The sequence below is a fragment of the Coregonus clupeaformis genome, chromosome 14 (assembly GCF_020615455.1).
Source record: "Coregonus clupeaformis isolate EN_2021a chromosome 14, ASM2061545v1, whole genome shotgun sequence".
Taxonomy (NCBI): Eukaryota; Metazoa; Chordata; class Actinopteri; order Salmoniformes; family Salmonidae; genus Coregonus; species Coregonus clupeaformis.
The window spans coordinates 9,146,343-9,173,251 of record NC_059205.1 but is presented as its reverse complement, the minus strand read 5'-3'; the positions used below and the strand labels follow the sequence as shown (position 1 = coordinate 9,173,251).

General features: G+C 43.7%; 1 protein-coding gene across 1 annotated transcript in view; it reads left to right on the top strand.

The window, feature by feature from the left end:
- LOC121580685 (potassium channel subfamily T member 2-like) overlaps positions 1-26,435 on the top strand; it is a 48,131-nt gene extending 21,696 nt beyond the window's left edge. The window contains exons 14-29 of the mRNA XM_045224662.1: positions 995-1,103; positions 3,618-3,726; positions 7,456-7,605; positions 8,173-8,375; positions 8,647-8,851; positions 10,512-10,617; positions 10,886-11,058; positions 12,298-12,369; positions 12,788-12,922; positions 18,379-18,490; positions 20,072-20,173; positions 21,325-21,408; positions 21,717-21,848; positions 22,466-22,778; positions 23,294-23,384; positions 25,766-26,435. Of these exons, the coding sequence (XP_045080597.1) occupies positions 995-1,103; positions 3,618-3,726; positions 7,456-7,605; positions 8,173-8,375; positions 8,647-8,851; positions 10,512-10,617; positions 10,886-11,058; positions 12,298-12,369; positions 12,788-12,922; positions 18,379-18,490; positions 20,072-20,173; positions 21,325-21,408; positions 21,717-21,848; positions 22,466-22,778; positions 23,294-23,384; positions 25,766-25,880 (2,211 nt within the window). The 3' untranslated portion in view covers positions 25,881-26,435. The remainder of the gene's footprint in view (positions 1-994; positions 1,104-3,617; positions 3,727-7,455; positions 7,606-8,172; positions 8,376-8,646; positions 8,852-10,511; positions 10,618-10,885; positions 11,059-12,297; positions 12,370-12,787; positions 12,923-18,378; positions 18,491-20,071; positions 20,174-21,324; positions 21,409-21,716; positions 21,849-22,465; positions 22,779-23,293; positions 23,385-25,765) is intronic.
- The last annotated feature ends 474 nt before the right edge of the window (positions 26,436-26,909 follow it).

The window sequence follows — 26,909 nt, the reverse complement described above, 5'->3', positions numbered from 1 at the left end:
CTCCGCGTTGGCCCACTCCAACGCCTTCCCGGACAGGCAGGAGATCAGGGCGGACACGCTCTCATGCCCCGAGGGTGCCGGGTGTACGGTGGCCAGGTACAGCTCCACCTGGAGGAGGAATCCCTGACACCCAGCCGCGGTTCCGTCGTAGGCCCTCGGGAGAGAGAGTCGGATTCCTCGGGGTTCTGGCGCTGGAATGGGCGGACTGGCCGATGGTGCTGGCAGGGAGGGAGGTGGTGGAGGCGCTCCCCAGCCTCGGAGCGTGGTGATCACCTCCTGCAGGGCGGTCCCCATCTGCTGTATCTGGTCCTGTTGTTCCCGAACCTGGACCTCCAGTCTCGTCGGGGCTGCTTCGGCTCCTGCTGATTCCATGTCAAGGGTGTGTAATTCTGTCACGGTGTTAGAAATGGTGAGGTGTGGAATCAGGCGCAGAAGCAGATGTACAGTCCAACAAGACTTTACTAGCGAGTGCAAAATAATCCAAAAAACGGCCAGAGGCCAACAGACGCACACAGGCGTCAAAACGAGCGCACAAACACAGGGCGCAAAAACTCTCCTCAACCGAGGAGGAAGTAAATCGTAACTGGCGTACCGAAACACTGGTAACGCACAAACACCTGACACGAAACAATTACACACAACACTACACTAACAACAAGGAAACTAAATAGGGTGCTTAATGAGACATAACACAAGACAGGTGTGGCTAACAGACAAAACTAATCAAACAGGAAACATAGAACATGCAACGGTGGCAGCTAGAATTCCGGAGACGACGAACGCCGAAACCTGCCCGAACAAGGGAGAGAGGCAGCCTCGGCCGAAACCGTGACATATACAAGGTAGACAGAGGGACTTTGTATTGCTCATCTGACGTAAACATGCCTCTAGTGGCCAGTGTTATAACCAGTGCATAAAGCAATCAATCATAAATCAGCTCAAACAAATAAAAATTAACCTCTAATGTGTTATTTTTGTCTTGTTTACCTTTAAGGACCATCAGACCATTTTGCGAGCTTGGGCTGTGAAGGATTTCGCTCCAAAGTGCCCTATTTACGTCCAGATTCTGAAGCCAGAGAATAAATTCCATGTCAAATTTGCAGGTAAATACAGACTAATGTATTGTTAAGATACATTTGTATCTGATGATGATTCGGGACCTTGGCATACATCTTTCAGGAATATTCTGAATTGTGGCTCCAATACCTGGGTTAACCCCTCCTCTTTTTCCTCTATGCATTTAGGTTAGTCTCAATAGCTGGGTTTCCATCCAATTGGCGACAGATTTTCATGTGAATATTCTAAAATCTGCATAAAAACAATATGCGCATTTTCCCACCAGAGATGTGTTTCCATCTAATTTACCTGTTGCTTATAAAAGGCTGTGTGTGATGACGTAGTGCACATGACAATATATTTTGCAGTTAAATTCCCATGTACCAAATAAAGAATACAAGTTAAATGGGTTTCCATCGCATTTTCAACTCTACTGATGGTTTTGTCCCCCCAAAATGTTGTGTTATATTGCAAATGTGCCCACTCTGGTCTTGGCGCTTGCGCTCTAGCCAACAGCTTTCAGAAACAGTGCGGGTAGGATAGCCTACATTATGAGATTAATATGGACGAAAGAGCTAAAGATTAAAGGTTATTTTTATTTGTCAAAAGGCAGCCACGCATCGCTCATCATGTCTCCAGAATAAGACCCTCAATATTTATTGGGAAGGAGCATCAATCACCGCCTGCACTTTCACCACCTTGTGAAGTTCATCATAATTTATTTAATCTGTAGCCTATTAAACTGCATGCTTTCCCGAGTCGTAGTGGGAGGACCACACAACATATCATCTCATGACTCCAAGTTTACTTCGATATGATGGATATGATATCAATATTTGCGCATAAATGCATTTCCATCGCCATTTCTTGCATAATTAATTTTACAGACACAAAAACATTTGGAAAGTTTACAGACAAATGTTCTGTTTCCATCAGGCCTGTCGTGACATTTTGTTTTATCCGACATGTACTTTACTCGCATAAACAGGTTGGATGGAACTTGGTTATTGAGTCTCATCTCTGTAAGACTCTTTTTAAAACGTCATCAAATGTTGTTCTTCTACAGTCGTGGTCAAAAGTTTTGAGAATGTATTGGTCTTCACAAAGTTTGCTGCTTCTGTGTTTTTAGATATTTTAGTCAGATGTTACAATGGTATACTGAAGTATAATTACAAGCATTCCATAAGTGTCAAAGGCTTTTATTGACAATTACATGAAGTTTATGCAAAGAGTCAATATTTGCAGTGTTGACCCTTCTTTTTCAAGACCTCTGCAATCCGCCCTGACATGCTGTCAATTAACTTCTGGGCCGCATCCTGACTGATGGCAGCCCATTCTTGCATAATAAATGCTTGGAGTTTGTCCGAATTTGTGGGTTTTTGTTTGTCCACCCGCCTCTTGAGGATCGACCACAAGTTCTCAATGGGATTAAGGTCCGGGGAGTTTCCTGGCCATGGACCCAAAATGTCGATGTTTTGTTCCCCGAGCCACTTAGTTATCACTTTTGCCTTATGGCAAGGTGCTCCATCATGCTGGAAAAGGCATTGGTCGTCACCAAACTGTTCTTGGATGGTTGGGAGAAGTTGCTCTCGGAGGATGTGTTGGTACCATTCTTTATTCATTTACCCCAGTCCTCAGCAGTCCATCCCTGTACCTTTTTCAGAATATCAGTCTGTCCCTGATGTTTTTCCTGGAGAGAACTGGCTTCTCTGCTGCCCTTCTTGACACCAGGCCATCCTCCAAAAATCTTCGCCTCACTGTGCATGCATATGCACTCGCACCTGCCTGCTGCCATTCCTGAGCAAGCTCTGCACTGGTGGTGCCCCGATCCCGCAGCTGAATAGACTTTAGGAGACGGTCCTGGCGTTTGCTGGACTTTCTTGGGCGCCCTGACACCTTCTTCACAACAATTGAACCTCTCTCCTTGAAGTTCTTGATGATCCGATAAATGGTTGATTTAGGTGCAATCTTACTAGCAGCAATATCCTTGCCTTTGAAGCCCTTTTTGTGCAAAGCAATGATGACGGCACGTGTTTCCTTGCAGGTAACCATGGTTAACAGAGGAAGAACAATGATTTAAAGCTTCCGGTCTGTATTTCTAACTCAATCAGCATGACAGAGTGATCTCCAGCCTTGTCCTCGTCAATACTCTCACCTGTGTTAACGAGAGAATCACTGACATGATGGCAGCTGAAATGCAGTGGAAATGTTTTTGGGGGATTAAGTTCATTTTCATGGCAAAGAGGGACTTTGCAATTAATTGCAATTCATCTGATCACTCTTCATGACATTCTGGAGTATATGCAAATTGCCATCATCAAAAACTAAGGCAGCAGACTTTGTAAAAATGTGTATTTGTGTCATATTTGTGGTCCTCTGTAGCTCAGCTGGTAGAGCACGGCGCTTGTAACGCCAAGGTAGTGGGTTCGATCCCCGGGACCACCCGTACACAAAAAAATTTATGCACGCATGACTGTAAGTTGCTTTGGATAAAAGCATCTGCTAAATGGCATATTATTATTATTCTCAAAACTTTTGACCACGACTGTACTTTTCCCCAGATCATGTAGTGTGTGAGGAGGAATTCAAGTATGCCATGTTGGCCCTGAACTGCATCTGTCCAGCGACCTCCTCCCTCATAACCCTACTGGTCCACACTTCACAGGGCCGGTAAGTACACAACCATCCTCCACCCTCATATCTAGTCAACTCTTCAATGGTCTACACTCCATAGGATCTGTAAAGTACAGTAGGCAACCCACCTACCACTAAGTCTCTACCCACCAACCCACCAATTCTCTACCCACCAACCCACCTACCACTAAGTCTCTACCCACCAACCCTCCTACCCACCAAGTCTCTACCCACTAACCAAACCACCAAGTTTCTACCCACCAATCCACCGACCCACCAAGTCTCTACCCACTAATCCACCCACCAACCCTCCAAGTCTCTACACACCAACCTTCCAAGTCTCTACCCACCAATCCACCGACCCACCAAGTCTCTACCCACTAATCCACCCACCAACCCTCCAAGTCTCTACACACCAATCTTCCAAGTCTCTACCCACCAACCCTCCAAATCTCTACCCACCAACCCTCCTACCAACCAAGTCTCTACCCACTAACCAAACCACCAATTCTCTACCCACCAACCCACCTACCACTAAGTCTCTACCCACCAACCCTCCTACCCACCAAGTCTCTACCCACTAACCAAACCACCAAGTTTCTACCCACCAATCCACCGACCCACCAAGTCTCTACCCACTAATCCACCCACCAACCCTCCAAGTCTCTACACACCAACCTTCCAAGTCTCTACCCACCAATCCACCGACCCACCAAGTCTCTACCCACTAATCCACCCACCAACCCTCCAAGTCTCTACACACCAATCTTCCAAGTCTCTACCCACCAACCCTCCAAATCTCTACCCACCAACCCTCCTACCCACCAAGTCTCTACCCACTAACCAAACCACCAAGTTTCTACCCACCAACCCTCCTACCCACCAAGTCTCTACCCACCAACCCTCCTACCCTCCAAGTCTCTACCCACTAACCAAACCACCAAGTTTCTACCCACCAACCCTCCTACCCACCAAGTCTCTACCCACCAACCCTCCTACCCACCAAGTCTCTACCCACTAACCAAACCACCAAGTTTCTACCCACCAACCCTCCTACCCACCAAGTCTCTACCCACCAACCCTCCTACCCACCAAGTCTCTACCCACTAACCAAACCACCAAGTTTCTACCCACCAATCCACCGACCCACCAAGTCTCTACCCACTAATCCACCCACCAACCCTCCAAGTCTCTACACACTAACCTTCCAAGTCTCTACCCACCAACCCTCCAAGTCTCTACACACCAACCTTCCAAGTCTCTACCCACCAACCCTCCAAATCTCTACCCACCAACCCACCAAGTCTCTACCCACCAAGTCTCTACTCACAAAACCATCAAGTCTCTACCCATCAAGTCTCTACCCACCAATCCACCAAGTCTCTACCAACCAAGTCTCAACCCACCAAGTCTCTACCCCACAAGTCTCTACCCACCATGTCTCAACCCACCAAGTCTCTACCTCTCAAGTCCCTACCCACCAAGTCTCTACCCACCAAGTCTCTACCCATCAACCCACCAAGTCTCAACCCACCAAGTCTCTACCCACCAACCCACCAAGTCTCAACACACCAAGTCCCTACCCACCAAGTCTCTACCCTCCGAATCTCTACCCACCAACCCACCAAGTCTCTACCCACCAAGTCTCTACTCACAAAACCATCAAGTCTCTACCCACCAAGTCTCTACCCATCAACCCACCAAGTCTCAACCCACCAAGTCTCTACCCACCAACCCACCAAGTCTCAACACACCAAGTCCCTACCCACCAAGTCTCTACCCTCCGAATCTCTACCCACCAACCCACCAAGTCTCTACCCACCAAGTCTCTACTCACAAAACCATCAAGTCTCTACCCACCAAGTCTCTACCCACCAATCCACCAAGTCTCTACCAACCAAGTCTCAACCCACCATGTCTCTACCCCACAAGTCTCTACCCACCATGTCTCAACCCGCCAAGTCTCTACCTCACAAGTCCCTACCCACCAAGTCTCTACCCACCAAGTCTCTACCCATCAACCCATCAAGTCTCAACCCACCAAGTCTCTACCCACCAACCCACCAAGTCTCTACCCACCAAGTCCCTACCCACCAAGTCTCTACCCACCAAGTCTCTACCCATCAACCCACCAAGTCTCAACCCACCAAGTCTCTACCCACCAACCCACCAAGTCTCAACCCACCAAGTCTCTACCCACCAAGTCTCTACCCACCAAGTCTCAACCCACCAACTCTCTACCCACCAATCCACCAAGTCTCTACCCACCAAGTCTCTACCCACCAAGTCTCTACCCACCAAATCTCTACCTACCAAGTCTCTACCCACCAAGTCTCTACCCACCAAGTCTCTACCCACCAAGTCTCTACCACCAAGTCTCTACCCACCAACCCACCAAGTCTCTACCTACCAAGTCTCTACCCACCAACCCACCAAGGCTCTACCCACCAAGTCTCTACCCACCAACCCACCAAGTCTCTACCCACCAAGTCTCTACCTACCAAGTCTCTACCCACCAAGTCTCTACCCACCAAGTCTCTACCCACCAACCTACCAAGTCTCTACCTACCAAGTCTCTACCCACCAACCCACCAAGTCTCTATCCACCAAGTCTCTACCCACCAACCCACCAAGTCTCATCCTATCAAGTCTCTACCCACCAAGTCTCAACCCACCAAGTCTCTACCCACCTACCCACCAAGTCTCTACCCACCAAGTCTCTACCCACCAAGTCTCTACCCACCAACCCACCAAGTCTCTACCCACCAAGTCTCTACCCACCAAGTCTCTACCCACCATGTCTCTACTTACCAAGTCTCTACCCACCAAGTCTCTACCCACCAAGTCTCTACCCACCAAGTCTCTACCCACCAAGTCTCTACCCACCAAGTCTCTACCCACCAACCCACCAAGTCTCTACCCACCAAGCCTCTACCCACCAAATATCTACCCACCAAGTCTCTACCCACCAAGTCTCTACCCACCAACCCACCAAGTCTCTACCCACCAACTCTCTACCCACCAACCCACCAAGTCTCTACCCACCAAGCCTCTACCCACCAAATCTCTACCCACCAAGTCTCTACCCACCAAGTCTCTACCCACCAACCCACCAAGTCTCTACCCACCAAGTCTCTACCTACCAAGTCTCTACCCACCAAGTCTCAACCCACCAAGTCTCTACCCACCAAGTCTCTACCCACCAACCCACCAAGTCTCTACCCACCAACCCACCAAGTCTCTACCCACCAAGTCTCTACCCACCAACCCACCAAGTCTCTACCTACCAAGTCTCTACCCACCAAGTCTCTACCCACCAAGTCTCTACCCACCAAGTCTCTACCCACCAAGTCTCTACCCACCAAGTCTCTACCTACCAAGTCTCTACCCACCAAGTCTCTACCTACCAAGTCTCTACCCACCAAGTCTCTACTTACCAAGTCTCTACCCACTAAGTCTCTACCCACCAAGTCTCTACCCACCAAGTCTGTGAAAGGGAGAAACGTAAAGTCGCTTTGGATAAAAGCGTCTGCTAAATGGCATATTATATTATAAACGTACAGCCCCTCATATTGTACCTATTGAATTGTCTGCAGCGAAAGCCCAGACTGAACCCAACTAAAAGTAACACTTCATATGAACACCCTCATAGTGCTTTACACAGCATTATATAGCAGCTCATAAAATATTATAATTATGCTTATAATGCATTATGAATAGTGTATTCCCAGGAAGTGTTACCAAACATTTCTCTATGTGCTTCAGGGAGGGGCAGCAGTCTCCAGAGCAGTGGCACAGGACTTATGGCAAGTGTTCCGGTAACGAGGTCTACAACATCGCCATGAGAGACAGCATCTTCTTCTCAGAATACATGGGGAAAAGCTTCCCCTACACCTCCTTCCATGCGCATAAGAGGTAAGTAGGTAACACCAATACCTCTTAGGGTCTAGTCCCAGGGTCTAGGCTCGCATACTTTCTCTTATTAAGCCTCACTACTGACAAATTACCACATTTTCTTCTGATACCGGTTCCAATGGTTTGATTTTCTGTGCTATTTCAGTTGTGTCCATGGATGGGAACGGACATGTGGGCTCAGAAACTCAATGGCCACTTTTTCATCAACACACCACGTATCCAGTACACATCATCCAAAAATAAGATTGAAAGGTGCACTGATCCTACACATGTTAAACCAGCCCTATTTATGTTTCTTCTAATACAGGTGACAATATGTAAGTCAAAGGTCAAGAGTAGTGCCTTGACCACATGAACTTACCAGGAAAAGCTTTGGGCCATAGAAAATAACTCTGTTTACTGTATAGGCTAGAAATGGGCCCCCACGTTTTTCCTGGTCTCGGTCAGGAAAACTCAGGGCCCCAGACAATGGCTTTGAACAGACATCACTCTCCCTCTGGTATTGCCCTCTGTACCTCCAGCCTGTGTGATCTAACCCTAACCCTCTATCTCTATCTCTGTCCTCAGGTATGGCGTGTGTCTGATCGGGGTGTGCCGGGAGGACAGTAAGAGCATCCTGCTGAACCCCGGGCCCCAGTTCAGAATGAGCCCCAATGACAGCTGCTTCTACATCAACATTACTAAGGAGGAGAACACTACGTTTAAGACTCAGAGGGAGAGGAGGGGTAGCCGGCCCCGTCTGCCTGTACACAGTGTCATCGCCAGCATGGGTCAGTAATATGAGCTCTGTTCCAATATCAAAACGTGTGTACTACCTAGTATAAAGTGATGTATTGGACAAGTATATTAAGCAGTGGTGTAAAGTACTTCAGTAAAAATACTTTAGAGTACTATTTAAGTAGTTTTTTGGGGTATCTTTACTTTACTTTACTATAGTATTTTCAGAAATATTATGAATGAATTGACTTGTAAGACACAGAAATATGCCCACAATAAATAGGATGTTGTAAATGTTTGTCTGTTCTTTGTATCCTTGTTCAGGCACTGTGGCCGTAGACCTCCAGGACACAGGCTGTGGGACCACTCTCTGTCTCCCCCCAGAGGACATTAAGGGTAACAGCAGGAGGCCCAGCATCGGCCCTGTGCTAGAGGTGCCAGACACTTCCTCTATGCACACAGGTGACCTCTATAGCGACCAATCAGAGGACGAGACCCTGCCCTCCAACGAGGACCTATCAACTGAGGGGTATGTTTTATTTTATTTTTCACAGGAGGTTAGTGGCACTTTAATTGGGGAGAACGGGCTCGTGGTAATGACTGGAGCGGAATAGTATCAGATACATCAAACACATTGTATTTTTATTTTTTATTTTTATTCAGCCTTTATTTAACTAGGCAAGTCAGTTAAGAACAAATTGTTATTCAGAATGACGGCCTACCAAAAGGCAAAAGGCCTCCTGCTGGGACGGGGCTGGGATTAAAAAAATAAATATATATAAATATAGGACCAAACACACATCACAACAAGAGAGACAACACAACACTACATAAAGAGAGACCTAAGACAACAACATAGCATGGCAGCAACACATCATGGTACAAACATTATTGGGCACAGACAACAGCACAAAGGGCAAGAAGGTAGAGACAACAATACATCACGCGAAACAGCCACAACTGTCAGTAAGTGTGTCCATGATTGAGTCTTTGAATGAAGAGATGGAGATAAAACTGTCCAGTTTGAGTGTTTTTTGCAGCTCGTTCCAGTGGCTAGCTGAAGCGAACCGAAAAGAGGAGCGACCCAGGGATGTGTGTGCTTTGGGGACCTTTAACAGAATGCAACTGGCAGAACGGGTGTGGTATGTGGAGGATGAGGGCTGCAGTAGGTATCTCAGATAGGGGGGAGTGAGGCCTAAGAGGGTTTTATAGCTAATCATCAACCAGTGGGTCTTGCGATGGGTATACAGAGATGACCAGTTTACAGAGGATGATAGAGTGCAGTGATGTGTCCTATAAGGAGCATTGGTGGCAAATCTGATGGCCGAATGGTAAAGAACATCTAGCCGCTCGAGAGCACCCTTACCTGCCAATCTATAAATTATGTCTCCGTAATCTAGCATGGGTAGGATGGTGATCTGAATCAGGGTTAGCACATGGTTTTTGGCACATGGTTTGATGCCATTCCATTAGCGCCGTTCCAGCCATTATTATGAGCCGTTCTCCCCTCAGCAGCCTCCACTGTTATTTATATAAGAGGTAACCCTGATACCAATATGTCTTACTTTCTGTTCTGAAATTAGATCTTTTTTTGGGGTGGAAAGAGACAATGTTAGCCTTGTGGTCATTTCAATAGAGTTAGGTGTCTCCAAATTTGGTCCTGGAGTGCTGCAGTGTGTGCAGGGTTTTGTTGTAGCTCAGCACTAACACACTTGATTAAATTAGCCATGGTCCAGAACACAGGAGGTTGGTGACACCTTAATTGGGTAGGATGGGCTCGTGGTAATGACTGGAGCGGAAAAGGCGGGATGGTATCAAATACATCAAACACATGGTTTTCATGGTTTCCATGGTTTCATGGTTTCATGGTTTCCATGGTTTCCATGTGTTTGATACCATTCCATTTGCTCCGTTCCAGACATTATTATGAGCCGTCCTCCCCTCAGCAGCCTCCTGTGTTGCAGAATGAAGACCATGCATAGATTGAATAAGGTAGGTTAGTGTTGGGCTAGAACAAAAGCTTGCACACCCAGTAGCTTTCCAAGACTGGAATTGGAGACTCCCTGCAGTAGATGATGCATTGTGAGGCAATCATGACATTTGTTTGGCCATTCATTTGAATGGGAGATACACTACCCTACTGCCCACCCCTGCAGTAAGATATGAATTCTGTGTCTGTTTATTTCAAGCTATGTGAAAGGCTATCCTCCCAACCTGCCCTACATCGGTAGTTCTCCAACACTGTGCCATCTATTGAAGGAGAAAGTACCATACTGTTGCCTCAGACTGGAAAGGGTAAATGATGCAAATCACTTATTCAGTTAAATAAATATACTGTAGGTAGTTTTAAGTCATGTTAACCATTGGCACTGTTGAGACTGGTTTCCAGACACAGATTAAGCCGAGTCCTAAACTAAAAAGCATGCACAATGGAGAATCTTTATCTGTGTCCAGGAAACCATCCCACAAGTATAGCCTGTTATATATACTGTATATATATTTTTTATATATATATAATTTTAAAAAGCAACAACACACAAATATACGTTTATTCTCCCCATAGGGTTGTGAGCATAACAACTTTGAGGATGCCAAAGCGTACAACTTTAAGAACAAGCTGATCATTGTGTCGGCTGAGACGGCGGGGAATGGACTGTACAACTTCATCGTCCCACTTAGAGCTTCCTACAGACTAAAGAAGGAGCTGAACCCCATTGTGCTGCTACTGGATAATCAGTAAGAAGACTGTTTAAAAAAATTATGTTATCCTTTTTATTGAGCTGCCCTCTTGGCCAGGTCTCCCTTGTAAAAGAGGTAGGGTTGCAAGATTCCAGCAACTTCCCAGGTTTTACAGAAATCCTGGTTGGAATATTCTAGAAATAATGAGGGAATAAGCAGAAAATCCAGAATCCTCCAACCAGGATTTCTGGAAACCTGGGAATTTTGGGAAAGTTACCGGAATTTTGCAACCCTAAAAAGAGGTCTTCTGACCTCAATGGGATGTCCTGGATATTTTTTTTTTAGATAAAATAAAAACATTTTGCTCTTGCTCCCTTTCGGGAATATATCAAATGATGTTTTTTGATAAATGGAAAGAGACATCCATTACAAAACACCAAAAAATTGTCAAATAAGCCTACACTTGTAACCTTAATTGATACGTCCGCACGCGTTGATTGAATTGATGTGTTCACACACATCCCAGTCACTCATCTCTGCCTTGGACTTATCATCAAACCAAACCGCATTTTGGAGTGGATTTCCAGCCGTTTTCAAGTTCATTCGCTCATTTTTCATGCAACTGACATGTGGTAATGATAAATAATAGTGTAATAGCCTACAGTTTTCTTGACATCTTTGTTTTAATTATTATGATAGGCTCATGTTTTACTGGTACGGCATACCCCGGTACCGGATTACTTTCCCCCCTGATTTTATATCAAGCAAGGCAGCGCCTCCTACCATATTTAGTCTATTTTACAGTAATATCTTTCGGATATGTCTGGTTGGGTACTGTGACAGCGAAAAATAACACTATCTGTGCATATGGACAATAAAGATGTATTCAATTTAATTACAGTGCATTAGGAACGTATTCAGAACCCTTGACTTTTTCCACATTTTGTTACGTTACAGCCTTATTCTAAAATGGATTAAATTGTCCCCCCCCCTCATCAATCTACACACAATACCCCATAATGACAAAGCAAAAACAGGTTTTTATAAATCTTTGCAAATGTATAAAATAAAAAAACGGAAATATCACATTTACATAAGTATTACTTTCATTATGGGGTATTGTGTGTAGATTGATGAGGAACAATTCGTAATTTAATCAATTTTAGAATAAGACTAACGTAACAAAATGTGGAAAAAGGGAAGGGGTCTGAATCATTTCAGAATGCACTGTATATTAAATTATATTCTGTTCTGTTCTGTTCTATGTTGTTCTGGTGTGCTCTGTTGTCTCACCAGGCCTGACACGCAGTTCCTGGAGGCTGTCTGTGGACTCCCCATGGTTTACTACATGGTGGGCTCCATCGATAAGTATGCACACACACACACACCCTCATCACACACTTTATAACCTTATACATGATCTTCTTTAGTGTATGTTCTGCATTTCTATGTGGCACTCTTCTAGTCTCTCTATCAATAGTACATCTCAAGGAAACAGAATGAATGAACCAAAAAGAGCCATTTCTGAATTTTTTATTTATTTTTATTTCACCTTTATTTAATCAGGTAAGCCAGTTGAGAACAAGTTCTCATTTACAACTGCGACCTCATAAAGTCCTGTGTAGAAAGTCATCTTCTTGACAGCCTCCAAGATACTATCAGTTACAAATTCTCTCTCCACATTGAATCCTTCATAGATTGCTAGCTCATATGCAGGGTCCAGAGTTGTTCCTGGTTAGGGGAAATAAGTCAAATTCAAGTAAAATGTGTGTGTGTGTTTCCCTAGCCTGGATGACCTCCTGCGCTGCGGCGTGTCCTTTGCAGCCAACATGGTGGTGGTGGACAAGGAGAGCACCATGAGTGCAGAAGAGGACTACATGGCTGACGCCAAGACCATCGTCAATGTACAGACACTGTTCAGGTACCTCAACCCCTATCAATGTACAGACACTGTTCAGGTAGCAGAACCATTGTCAATGTGCAAACACTGGTACCAAAGTCACTGTCATGGTTTTAACCTTTGGTCAAAATAATGTATAATCGAATATACTGGACCACATCTTCAGACATTTTATGCAGGCATTTCTATGATATCAAAAGTGTCACACAGTTGAACATTTTAGAGGTGGGTTTCAAAGATTAATTTATATGACAGGGATTTTTTTTCAACCGTGTAGATTAAAGTACACACTGCAGAGCTAGTTTCCTTGGCAACCTTGCCACACTGCATCAGTGAATCCATTTGTTTTCTGATTGATTGAAGTCACTCATCTCATATTTCGTGTTGTCAGACAGTTAATCAAATAAATGTCAACTCACCTTATAATTTTCACCAGACAACGTAGAAGCTTGCACAAACATTGAAACACTTTGATTTGGGGTTTATGTTTCATGAATTTCTCCCACTGTTATTATATAGTATAATAAGATATCAATAGGATATAACCTATATTATAAACTGTGTGGTTCGAGCCCTGAATGCTGATTGGCTGACAGCCGTGGTATATCAGACCGTATACCACGGGTATGACAAAACATTTGTTTTTACTGCTCTAATTACGTTGGTAACCAGTTTATAATAGCAATAAGGCACCTCGGGGGGGTTGTGGTCTATGGCCAAAATACCGCAGCTAAGGGCTGTATCCAGGCACTCCGCGTTGCGTCGTGCTTCAGAACAGTCCTTAGCCGTGGTATATTGGCCATATACCACACCTCCTCGGGCCTTATTGCTTAATTAGGTAGCTAGTATATACCCATACACAGTAGTATAGGTAGCAGTTCTTCGCTAAATAGTGCTAGACCTGGAATGGTGTTAGTAGATAGCCTTGCTGTTTTTTTCTTGGGTCGCACAAGTTTATTAGCTAGGCTATTAATTCATAGTTATTCATTTCATCTAGTCATTCATTTAAGTGAGTATACAAAACATTAAGGACACCTGCTCTTTCCATGACATAGACTGACCAGGTGAATCCAGGTGAAAGCTATGATCCCTTATTGATGTCACTTGTTAAATCCACTTCAAATCAGTGTAGATGAAGGAGAGGGGGCAGGTTAAAGAAGGGTTTTTAAGCCTTGGGACAAGTGAGCCATGGATTGTGTATGTGTGCCATTCAGAGGGTGAATGGGCAATACTAAAGATTTAAGTGCCTTTGAACGGGGTATGGTAGTACAGTGCATTCGGAAAGTATTCAGACCCCTTGACTTTTTCCACATTTTGTTACGTTACAGCCTTACGTTAATAGCCTTTTATTAAATAAAAAATATATAATATAATACAGAAATATCACATTTACATAAGTATTCAATCCCTTTACTCAGTACTTTTGTTGAAGCACCTTTGGCAGCGATTACAGCCTTGTGTCTTCTTGGGTACACATGAATTTGCTTGGCACACATGAATTTGGGGAGTTTCTCCCATTCTTCTCTACAGATACTCTCAAAATACAGTGGGGAAAAAAAGTATTTAGTCAGCCACCAATTGTGCAAGTTCTCCCACTTAAAAAGATGAGCGATGCCTGTAATTTTCATCATAGGTACACGTCAACTATGACAGACAAAATGAGAAAAGAAAATCCAGAAAATCACATTGTAGGATTTTTAATGAATTTATTTGCAAATTATGGTGGAAAATAAGTATTTGGTCAATAACAAAAGTTTCTCAATACTTTGTTATATACCCTTTGTTGGCAATGACACAGGTCAAACGTTTTCTGTAAGTCTTCACAAGGTTTTCACACACTGTTGCTGGTATTTTGGCCCATTCCTCCATGCAGATCTCCTCTAGAGCAGTGATGTTTTGGGGCTGTCCCTGGGCAACACGGACTATCAACTCCCTCCAAATATTTTCTATGGGGTTGAGATCTGGAGACTGGCTAGGCCACTCCAGGACCTTGAAATGATTCTTACGAAGCCACTCCTTCGTTGCCCGGGCGGTGTGTTTGGGATCATTGTCATGCTGAAAGACCCAGCTACGTTTCATCTTCAATGCCCTTGCTGGTTTTCACTCAAAATCTCACGATACATGGCCCCATTCATTCTTTCCTTTACACGGATCAGTCGTCCTGGTCCCTTTGCAGAAAAACAGCCCCAAAGCATGATGTTTCCACCCCCATGCTTCACAGTAGGTGTGGTGTTCTTTGGATGCAACTCAGCATTCTTTGTCCTCCAAACACGACTGAGTTGAGTTTTTACCAAAAAGTTATATTTTGGTTTCATCTGACCATATGACATTCTCCCAATCCTCTTCTGGATCATCCAAATGCACTCTAGCAAACTTCAGACGGGCCTGGACATGTACTGGCTTAAGCAGGGGGACACGTCTGGCACTGCAGGATTTGAGTCCCTGGCGGCGTAGTGTGTTACTGATGGTAGGCTTTGTTACTTTGGTCCCAGCTCTCTGCAGGTCATTCACTAGGTCCCCCCGTGTGGTTCTGGGATTTTTGCTCACTGTTCTTGTGATCATTTTGACCCCACAGGCTGAGATCTTGCGTGGAGCCCCAGATCGAGGGAGATTATCAGTGGTCTTGTATGTCTTCCATTTCCTAATAATTGCTCCCACAGTTGATTTCTTCAAACCAAGCTGCTTACCTATTGCAGATTCAGTCTTCCCAGCCTGGTGCAGGTCTACAATTTTGTTTCTGGTGTCCTTTGACAGCTCTTTGGTCTTGGCCATAGTGGAGTTTGGAGTGTGACTGTTTGAGGTTGTGGACAGGTGTCTTTTATACTGATAACAAGTTCAAACAGGTGCCATTAATACAGGTAACGAGTGGAGGACAGAGGAGCCTCTTAAAGAAGAAGTTACAGGTCTGTGAGAGCCAGAAATCTTGCTTGTTTGTAGGTGACCAAATACTTATTTTCCACCATAATTTGCAAATAAATTCATTAAAAATCCTACAATGTGATTTTCTGGATTGTTTTTCCTCATATTGTCTGTCATAGTTGGCTTTTACCTATGATTAAAATTACAGGCCTCTCCCATCTTTTTAAGTGGGAGAACTTGCACAATTGGTGGCTGACTAAATACTTTTTTTCCCCACTGTATGTCAGGTTGAATGGGGAGCGTCGCTGCACAACTATTTTCAGGTCTCTCCAGAGATGTTCGATCAGGTTTAAGTCCGGGCTCTGGCTGGGCCATTCAAGGACATTCAGAGACTTGTCCCGAAGCCACTCCTGCATTGTCTTGGCTGTGTGCTTAGGGTCGTTGTCCTGTTGGAAGGTGAACCTTCGCCCCAGTCTGAGGTTCTGAGCGCTCTGGAGCAGGTTTTCATCAAGTATCTCTCTGTACCTTGCTCCGTTCATCTTTCCCTCGATCCTGACTAGTCTCCCAGTCCCTTCTGCTGAAACGCATCCCCACAGCATGAAGCTGCCACCACAATGCTTCACCTTAGGGATGGTGCCAGGTTTCCTCCAGACGCTTCCGTCTGGCCACTCTACCATAAAGGCCTGATTGGAGGAGTGCTGCAGAGGTGATTGTCCATCTGGAAGGTTCTCCCATCTCCACAGAGGAACTTTGGAGCTCTGTCAGAGTGACCATTGGGTTCTCGGTCACCTCCCTGACCAAGGCCCTTCTCCCCCGATTGCTCAGTTTGGCCGGGCGGCCAAAAGAGTCTTGGTGGTTCCAAACTTCTTCCATTTAAGAATGAGGGAGGCCACTGTGTTCTTGGGAACCTTCAATGCTGCAGAAATGTTTTGGTACCCTTCCCCATATCTGTGCCTCGACACAATCCTGTCTCTGAGCTCTACGGACAATTCCTTCGACCTTATTGCTTGCTTTTTCCTTTGACATGCACTGTCAACTATGGGACCTTATATAGACAGGTGTGTGCCGTTCCAAATCATGTCCAATCAATTGAATTTACCACAGGTGGACTCCAATCAAGTTGTAGAAACATCTCAAGGATGATCAATGGAAACAGGATGCACCGGAGCTCAATTTCGAGTCTCATAGCAAAGGGTCTGAATACTTATGTAAATAAGGTATTTCTGTTTTTTATTTTTTATACATTTGAAAAAAAATCTTACAACCTGTTTTCGCTATGTCATTATGGGGTATTGTGTGTAGATTGATGAGGCCAAAAAAAAAAAAAAAAAAAAATGTGGAAAAAGTGAAGGGGTCTGAATACTTTCCAAATGCACTATAGGTGCCAGGCGCACCGGTTTGTGTCAAGAACTGCAACTCTGCTGGGTTTTTCACGCTCAACAGTTTCCTGTGTGTATCAAGAATGGTCCACCACCCAAAGGACTTCCAGCCAACTTGATACATCTGTGGGAAGCATTGGAGTCAACATGCGCCGGCATCCACCTCAAGCTGAACCTTGGCAAGACGGAGCTGCTCTTCCTCCCGGGGAAGGACTGCCTGTTCCATGATCTCGCCATCACGGTTGACAACTCCGTTGTGTCCTCCTCCCAGAGTGCGAAGAGCCTTGGCGTGACCCTGGACAACACCCTGTCGTTCTCCGCTCTCATGCTCTACAACATTCGGAGAGTACGACCCTGCCTTACACAGGAAGCGGCACAGGTCCTAATCCAGGCACTTGTCATCTCCCGTCTGGATTACTGCAACTCGCTGTTGGCTGGGCTCCCTGCCTGTGCCATTAAACCCCTACAACTCATCCAGAATGCCGCAGCCCGTCTGGTGTTCAACCTTCCCAAGTTCTCTCACGTCACCCCGCTCCTCCGCACACTCCACTGACTTCCAGTTGAAGCTTGCATCTGCTACAAGACCATGGTGCTTGCCTACGGAGCTGTGAGGGGAACGGCACCTCCGTACCTTCAGGCTCTGATCAGTCCCTACACCCAAACGAGGGCATTGCGTTCATCCACCTCTGGCCTTCTGGCCCCCCTACCTCTGCGGAAGCACAGTTCCCGCTCAGCCCAGTCAAAACTGTTCGCTGCTCTGGCACCCCAATGGTGGAACAAGCTCCCTCACGACGCCAGGACAGCGGAGTCACTCACCACCTTCCGGAGACATTTGAAACCCCACCTCTTTAAGGAATACCTGGGATAGGATAAAGTAATCCTTCTACCCCCCCCCCAAAAAAAAAAATAAAAAAAATAAATAACATTGTAAAGTGGTTATCCCACTGGCTATAAGGTGAATGCACCAATTTGTAAGTCGCTCTGGATAAGAGCGTCTGCTAAATGACGTAAATGTAATGTAAATGAACTCTTCCGACACGTTGTAGAGTCCATTCCCCGATGAATTGAGGCTGTTCTGAGGGCAACTCAATATTAGGAAGGTGTTCCTAATATTTGGTATGCTCAGTGTATTTTGGATGTCACATTTGATTACAAAGTTGACATTTTGTTCTGCCATTGTGATTTTCAGTTTGATTTAGTTCAGTTAATCTCAGCTATATTGCGTTTCTTCTCATCCAGGTTGTTCCCCAGCCTCAGTATCATCGCAGAGCTAACTCACCCGGCCAACATGAGGTTTATGCAGTTCAGAGCTAAGGACTGGTACTCTCTGGCTCTCTCTAAACTGGAGAAGGTAAGCCGTCACTGAATGTACACAAACTGTACTTCAAGGCCGAGATTCAGTCCAAGGCGCGTTATAGAGAAACGCATTGGACAGCTGACAATGCGCATTTTAAAAGCAATGTCCCTGACGTTTGCGGAGATTATATTCATGCTGTAGATGTAAGCTCAAGCATAAATTAAAAGGCACGTTGTCGACTGTTCAGTGTGCTGCTCTATAACACGCCTTGGATTGAATCCCAGCCCAATCTGTAGATGTCTCTAAATGCAAAGTTTACAACTATTTATTGTTGTCTACAGTACCACAACGGACCAGGGTTGGAGTCAATTCCATTTAAATTCCAGTCAATTCAGGAAGTAGACTGAAACTCCAATTCTCTTTAATGCTTTTCAATGAGAAACATTTTGAATTAGAGTTTGGTTTACTTTCTGAATTGACTGGAATTGACCCCAACCCTGGTACGGAATATACATTGAGTAGTCTTCAAAGCAAAGGAACAGAAGGTTATAGAATCATTATGTAAAGACTAGACAGTACAACATTTACATTTTAGCAGACGCTCTTATCCAGAGCGACTTACAGTTAGTGAGTGCATACATTTTTCACACTGGCCCCCCGTGGGAATCGAACCCACAACCCTGGCGTCGCAAACGCCATGCTCTACCAACTGAGCTACACGGGGCCAAGCATATTATTTTTCCATAGCCCACTCAAACAACACCAGATGTTGGACCTTTTTTCCTATGAGAAATTATCATTCATAGACACATGTGACATGTAACATTTTCAGGGGTAATATGTTATGCGTATGCATCCTTTCCTTAATACGATTTCAATATCGTTCCTGTTGCGGTGTACCTTTCACCTCATACCAGTATCGACCACCAGGTGGTGCTCTCCCTCAAATATCAAATCAAATGTTTGTCACATGAGCCGAATACAACAGGCACAGACCTTAACATGAAATACTTACTTACAAGCCCTTAACCAACAATGCAGTTCAAGAAAGAGTTAAGAAAATATTTACTAAATAAACTAAATAATAATAATAATCGTAACCTCTTCTTGAGTACCCCCATTTGGTCCGGTCCAGTTCTAACACCTGATGATAAGGTGACCAGTTGAATCAGGTTATGCTGTACTGCAATAGATTAAATAAGTGGAACAGCTGGTTTATTCAAGGAAAGGTTTGCAGAACGCTGCCCTAACATCCCACTGGGCAAAAACTAGTTGAAAAAAGTTGTTTCCACTTTATCTCAACCAAAAAATGCAATGTGATGATGTTAAATCAACATGGAAAACTGATTGGATTTGCAAAAAGTCATCAACGTAGGGGAATTTTGTATTTTTTTTTAAAATCCAACTTTTAACCTAAATTCAATGACATGGTGAAATTTTTGGTTGAATTCACGTTAGTTGACAACTCAACCAAAAGTAAATCAAAACTAGATGTTGAACGGACGTCTGCCCAGTGGGATTAGTGTGTTGGTCATTCTGTGCCCCTGCTACATGTCTATGGGAGCTGAAAGAGCTTTGTGATTCTTGCATGTGTTGAAAAGAGCTCTACAAATAAAATGTATTATTATTGATTAGAAAGAGCGGGAGAAAGGTTCCAACCTGGCCTTCATGTTCCGCCTGCCGTTCGCTGCAGGGAGGGTCTTCAGTATCGGCATGCTGGACACTCTCCTCTACCAGGTAACCAGGCAGGACCCACCTGTTCTGTACAGTAGCAAAGAAGTTAAGAATGTATACTCACTGTTGAACTAGCTACCTTTTAAGTAGAGGTTGTTCTGTACTATATTCAGAGGCTAATCTTTTGAATTAGCCTACAGAGACTAATCTTTTGAATTAGCCTACAGAGACTAATCTTTTGAATTAGCCTACAGAGACTAATCTTTTGAATTAGCCTACAGAGACTAATCTTTTTAATTAGCCTACAGAGACTAATCTTTTTAATTAGCCTACAGAGGCTAATTTATTTAATTAGCCTACAGAGGCTAATCTCTTTAATTAGCCTACAGAGGCTAATCTCTTTAATTAGCCTACAGAGGCTAATCTCTTTAATTAGCCTACAGAGGCTTGTTAAAACAAGGTTATATCTGTGGCACAGACTGACTTTGCTTAAGGGCATGTACTGTAGCAATTATAGTTATTTATTCCACAATTTTGTACCTCCCAGATATTTAATGTTAAAATGTGTAACATTGTTTTTACTGTTACAATGTGTTCACATGTATCCCAGTGTCCATAGAACATAATGCTAGTTGAATTGGACTGTGTTGATTTCTGGGTGACCAGGAATGACCCTTTTATTTAACGATTATGAACATGAACACTGTTTGACATAATTTCCTTACCTTCTCTTCTGTTTGTCCTGTCCTGTCTATCCTGTCTACCCTGTCTGTCCTGACCTGTCTGTCCTGTCCTGTCTGTCCTGTCCTGTCTGTCCTGTCCTGTCTGTCCTGTCTATCCTGTCTGTCCTGCCCTGTCTGTCCTGTCCTTTCTACCTGTCTGTGCTGTCTGTCCTATCTGTCCTGTCCTGTCTGTCTGTCCTGTCCTATCTGTCCTGTCCTGTCTGTCTGTCATGTCCTATCTGTCTGTCCTGTCCTATCTGTCCTGTCCTGTCCTGTCCTGTCTGTCCTGTCCTGTCCTGTCCTGTCCTTTCTACCTGTGTGTGCTGTCTGTCCTATCTATCCTGTCTGTCTGTCTGTCTGTCTGTCTGTCTGTCTGTCTGTCTGTCTGTCTGTCTGTCTGTCCTGTCCTTTCTACCTGTCTGTGCTGTCTGTCTGTCTGTCCTGTCCTGTCCTGTCCTGTCCTGTCCTGTCCTGTCCTGTCTGCCATCCCAGTCGTTTGTCAAAGACTATATTATCTCCATCACCAGGCTGCTGCTGGGCCTGGACACCACCCCGGGCTCTGGCTTCCTCTGCTCTGTGAGTTACTCTCTGGGTGCATCTCAATGGTCAAAAGTGGCTTCCTCTCCAGGTCTCAAACGGCAGGAAAGAAGACAAGGAAAGGAGGCCTCTGTAGACTATTGAGATGCACCCGTTGTACTGTACAGTAGTCCTATGTGTGACAGCACAGCAGCTAAGATCAGAAAATAAACTCAGTGCAGGCTTTCTTTGCCTGTCCAAATCCTTACATTGACAGGTAAAAGATACTCCACAATCATTTAAAATCATTGTACTGTTGTTCCTCCTATAGAGAAAATGGAATAAGAAGTGACCTCCTTACCTTTTAGATGCAGATCTCCGAGGATGACCTGTGGACCCAGACGTATGGAAGGCTCTATCAGAAACTGTGTTCCACTGTCGGTGACATTCCCATCGGCATCTACAGGACCGAGTCCCAGACAGCAGATTCCTCTGTGGAGGTGCCCTCTAGACATTGTTACATTCATTTGTTTGGCCGTGAAATCCCAGTTAATGTTGGATGTTTTTGTGTTAATTGCATATTACAGCGGAATTGATTATACTGTCATTAGGGTTCATTGAAGTTATTCTGTCTTGTGTGTGGTTTTTCTTTTCTCATTTGTTACATATACATGTTTAGTCTGTATGCTTTCATGGTTATTTAAGCATGTTACAACACAGTAAGATACATTGATGGCATTCATCTCTTTCTTTTTCATTCCCCATCATAAGCAATGCGAGCCATCCTCCCAAATAAGTTCAGCCCTATTTGTGGGATTCCACGATTCGCGAAAACCAATCGATTTATTTTGTCCGACTAAATCCAATTTTTGTGCAGATGAAGTAGGTTTTCTTCCGCTGTAATGGGTCTTGGTTAAATTGTGCTTGATAAACTGGGGTGAGACTTGCCACTGGTGGTTATATCAGGAAGAAATCATTGTCAAACCAACTTATACATTCTCTGGCCTCGCTCTTGATAATTCACTTTGTTCTGGGTCGTTTCATTTGACCCTATTTGACTATAGACATACCATAGACTTCAGTCATGTACATGGCATTGTGTTTTGACCGTACTTAGTCACAGCTCTCGGTGGGCGTGGAGGACTTAGACGACCCCAAGGAGCAGAGAGATCGAGAGCTCCCCCCTGTGGCCGGAGGGCTCCACCGCAGCTCCACCTCCAGCGACCCGTCGGACGGGAAGGCTCCCCTGCTGAGGAGGAAGAGCGTGCAGTGGGCAAGGAAGCTGAGCCGGAGGGGGCCTCGGGAGAACCCGCGGGGGGCTCAGAGGGGGGGCCAGCAGGGTCTGAGGGCCAGACGCTCGGAGAGACAGGAGCTGGACGAGCTGGTCAGCAACAGGATGAAAAGCCTTGGACTCTGGGCCACAGCTTGCGGTGAGAGACCACATACGGGGAGGGATGTTTTTTTGAGATTGTGAGTTGGATTTCCAAGGCCTGGAACTAAAGGCAAAATATGTTATGTTATGTGTTTGAAACATAACACTCAGGCTTTATGGATGGATGGACGGACAGACTAACAACGGAGATGATTGTCATTTAATACACTATGTCAGCCTTTTGACAGACAAAAACGGACAATGATGAATGCATAACATTTTATCCGTATACATGTGGCCAAAGCCTGAAGCTACGCATTCATCAGTGGCCTTTTATGTCCGTCAAAAGTTCATCTCTTGTCAACTATTTTCTGACCAGTTGCATACGCAGAAAGGCCGTACATATTTTGTCAGACAATCATCTCTAATGTCCATCATCTGTCAACATATGACTTCCATTGAAAAACCATTGGCTCAATCAGACATTTTCTGACACAATCTTTATATTGCTGTAGCCTAAATCATTGGACGTTTCCACTCTGGCCTATGATTATTGTGTTTTTCCCATTCCAGATGACATGAGTGAGAACCAGACCACTCACTCCCACACATACGTGTTGATCAACCCACCTCCTGACACCAGGCTGAAACTGAATGACATAGTGTAAGTATGGCAGCACATGGAAAAGTAAGGGCCTGAAGAAACAGTTGATCAGACTAACAGTCCATAAAGTAGAAGAAATCAAGAAAGTTGCAAACTCCATATTACTACTCCATAGTACTCCATATTACTACTCCATAGTACTACTCCATAGTACTACTCCATATTACTACTCCATTTTACTATTTCATAGTATTCCATATTACTACTCCATATTACTACTCCATAGTACTCCATATTACTACTCCATAGTACTCCATATTACTACTCCATATTACTACTCCATAGTACTCCATATTACTACTCCATAGTACTCCATATTACTACTCCATAGTACTCCACATTACTACTCCATAGTACTCCATATTACTACTCCATATTACTAGTCCATAGTACAACTCCATATTACTACTCCATAGTACTCCACATTACTACTCCATAGTACTCCATATTACTACTCCATATTACTAGTCCATAGTACTCCATATTGTGTCAATTGAAGCTTATCCTCAATACTGACAAAACTAAACTAATGGTGTTTTCTAATGCAAGAAATAGACCTCTGAACCTTTCACCTGTTACTACCTGTCAGGGCAAGGAGATTGAGGTTGTAACCTCATATAAATATCTTGGAATTCTAATTGATGACGGCCTCTCTTTTAAATTGCATATTCAACAACTTACAAAAAAATTGAAGCTGAAATTGGGATTTTATTTTAGGAATAAGGCCTGTTTTTCTTTTGAAGCCAGAAGGAGGCTAGTATCAGCTACATTTATGCCTTTACTAGACTATGGGGATATTTTATATATGAATGCTTCCGCTCAGTGTTTGAGATCAATTGACACTCTTTATCATGGTACTTTGAGATTTATTTTAAACTGCAAAACCCTTACGCACCACTGTACTTTGTATACCAGGGTTGGCTGGCCTTCTCTAGTCACTCGTAGGCTCAGTCACTGGTATACTTTTATTTACAAAGCCATTTTGGGTTTACTACCTTTTTATTTGGGCATTTTTATTGTTCAGAAATGTGGTGGGTACTCTCTTCGTTCACTGGACTTTATCCTGCTAACTGTTCCAAATGTCCGAACTGAATTTGGTAAAAGGTCTTTTATGTACTCTGCGCCATCGTCTTGGAACACCTTACAAAATAATTTTAAACTGGAAGAACTTGTCCCGATTGGTGTTTTTAAATCTCTGATGAAGGATTTTGAGGCTGATTCCCTGACCTGTCAATGTCTTTAATTTGCTGTTTTTGATATTGTTATACTCTTGTGAATTCATGAATGGTTTTTACTAGATTACTTGTAGTTTTTCATGTTGTCTGTCTGTAATTGTTTGTAATGACTTGGTGCTGCCTATCTTGGCCAGGACGCTCTTGAAAAAGAGATTTTAAATCTCAATGAGCCCTTCCTGGTTAAATAAAGGTTAAATAAAATAAAATAAAAAATATTACTACTCCATAGTACTCCACATTACTACTCCATAGTACTCCATATTACTACTCCATATTACTAGTCCATAGTACTCCATATTACTACTCCATATTACTAGTCCATAGTACAACTCCATATTACTACTCCATATTACTCCCACTCCATATTACTACTCCATATTACTACTCCATATTACTACTCCATAGTACAACTCCATATTACTACTCCACAGTACTCCATATTACTACTCCATAGTACTCCATATTACTACTCCATAGTACTCCATATTACTACTCCATATTACTACTCCATATTACTACTCCATATTACTACTCCATAGTACTCCATATTACTACTCCATATAACTACTCCATATTACTACTCCATAGTACTCCATATTACTACTCCATAGTACTCCATATTACTACTCCATATTACTACTCCATAGTACTCCATATTACTACTCCATATTACTACTCCATAGTACTCCATATTACTACTCCATATTACTACTCCATATTACTACTCCATAGTACTCCACATTACTACTCCATAGTACTCCATATTACTACTCCATAGTACTCCATATTACTACTCCATATTACTACTCCATAGTACTCCATATTACTACTCCATATTACTACTCCATAGTACTCCATATTACTACTCCATAGTACTCCATATTACTACTCCATATTACTACTCCATATTACTACTCCATAGTACTCCATATTACTACTCCACATTACATTACTATTCTGCGTTACAACTCCATATAACTGACATTCACATATTATTGTGTCACTTAACCTATGTTTGGGCACCCAGTGCCTTTATTAGTAATTGAAAAGATCAAACCATTTAGAGTCGGAGAGGAGAGTTCATCATTTCACTTAATTGCTTATCAACAATAGATGGATTAAGAAGTACTCCATCCTATCTTACAGGTATATCATCCGTTCAGATCCCCTGGGGTTCGTCCCTAAGGCTGGTGACAGCAGGGAGAGTCTGGGAAGCAACACATGTCTTGGGGAGCACACCAAGATGGAGACTCCTTTCTGATCCATACTTACACACAACCTGCCTATACTGTTGTGCTGGGGTTGGTTAAAGAGATAGTTCACTTTTTGCACCGCTAACTGATACAATCGGTTTCCACTAGCATTGCTACAATACCATAGGTACCTTGAAAATAAGCGAAAACTTCAAAAAGACGAACTATCCCTTTAATGCCGTAATTATGTTTTACATCCTACAGTTCACATTGCATTGTGCAAAGCATGAGGGGGGTGATACAGAATGTATCACCCCATACTGTATCTGCTGTTCAATTGACACTGATGTCTTAAACTCGATCTCTCTCTTTCACAATGTGGCCTTTCCAGAGGATATACTCAATGTAGGAACTCAGGGGTGGGGGGCAAAATGAACAGTTTAGGTTGCTCTGCAAAGTCCACCTCTGTTCTTAGTATGCAGTGTACTCCATGGTATCATAAGTACTGTCTATTTATTCATTTGTAGAATAGTATGTCAATCATGCATTGCTTCTATACTCATCTGTTGAATGTTTGTTGTCATGAATATTGACTGTCATAAATGATGTAATGTTTACTCTCATATGGCCTCCTGTAGCGCAGTTGGTAGAGCATGGCGCTTGCAACGCCAGGGTTGTGGGTTCGATTCCCACGGGGGGCCAGTATGAAAAATGTATGCACTCACTAACTGTAAGTCGCTCTGGATAAGAGCGTCTGCTAAATGACTAAAATGTAATGTAAATGTAATTATCTTTGAAAGCAAATCTTAATTAGTTTTTAAAGGGGAATTACACTCAAACTATCTTTTGGTATTTTGTTTCATTAGTCCACTTTTGATACAGTCCCAAAATGTTTTGCATGTCAGCAGTCAAGTTGTCAAGATATTGGACTTTTAAGGAGAAAAGTGTCTCTAGCCACATTATCATGATGATGCATTTTGGGACTGTATCAAAAGTGGACTAATTAAAAAAAAATACCAAAAGATACTGTAGTTTGAGTACAATTCCCCTTTAAGTTGATTTAGGCCGGGATTTAATGCAAGGCATGTTATAGCACA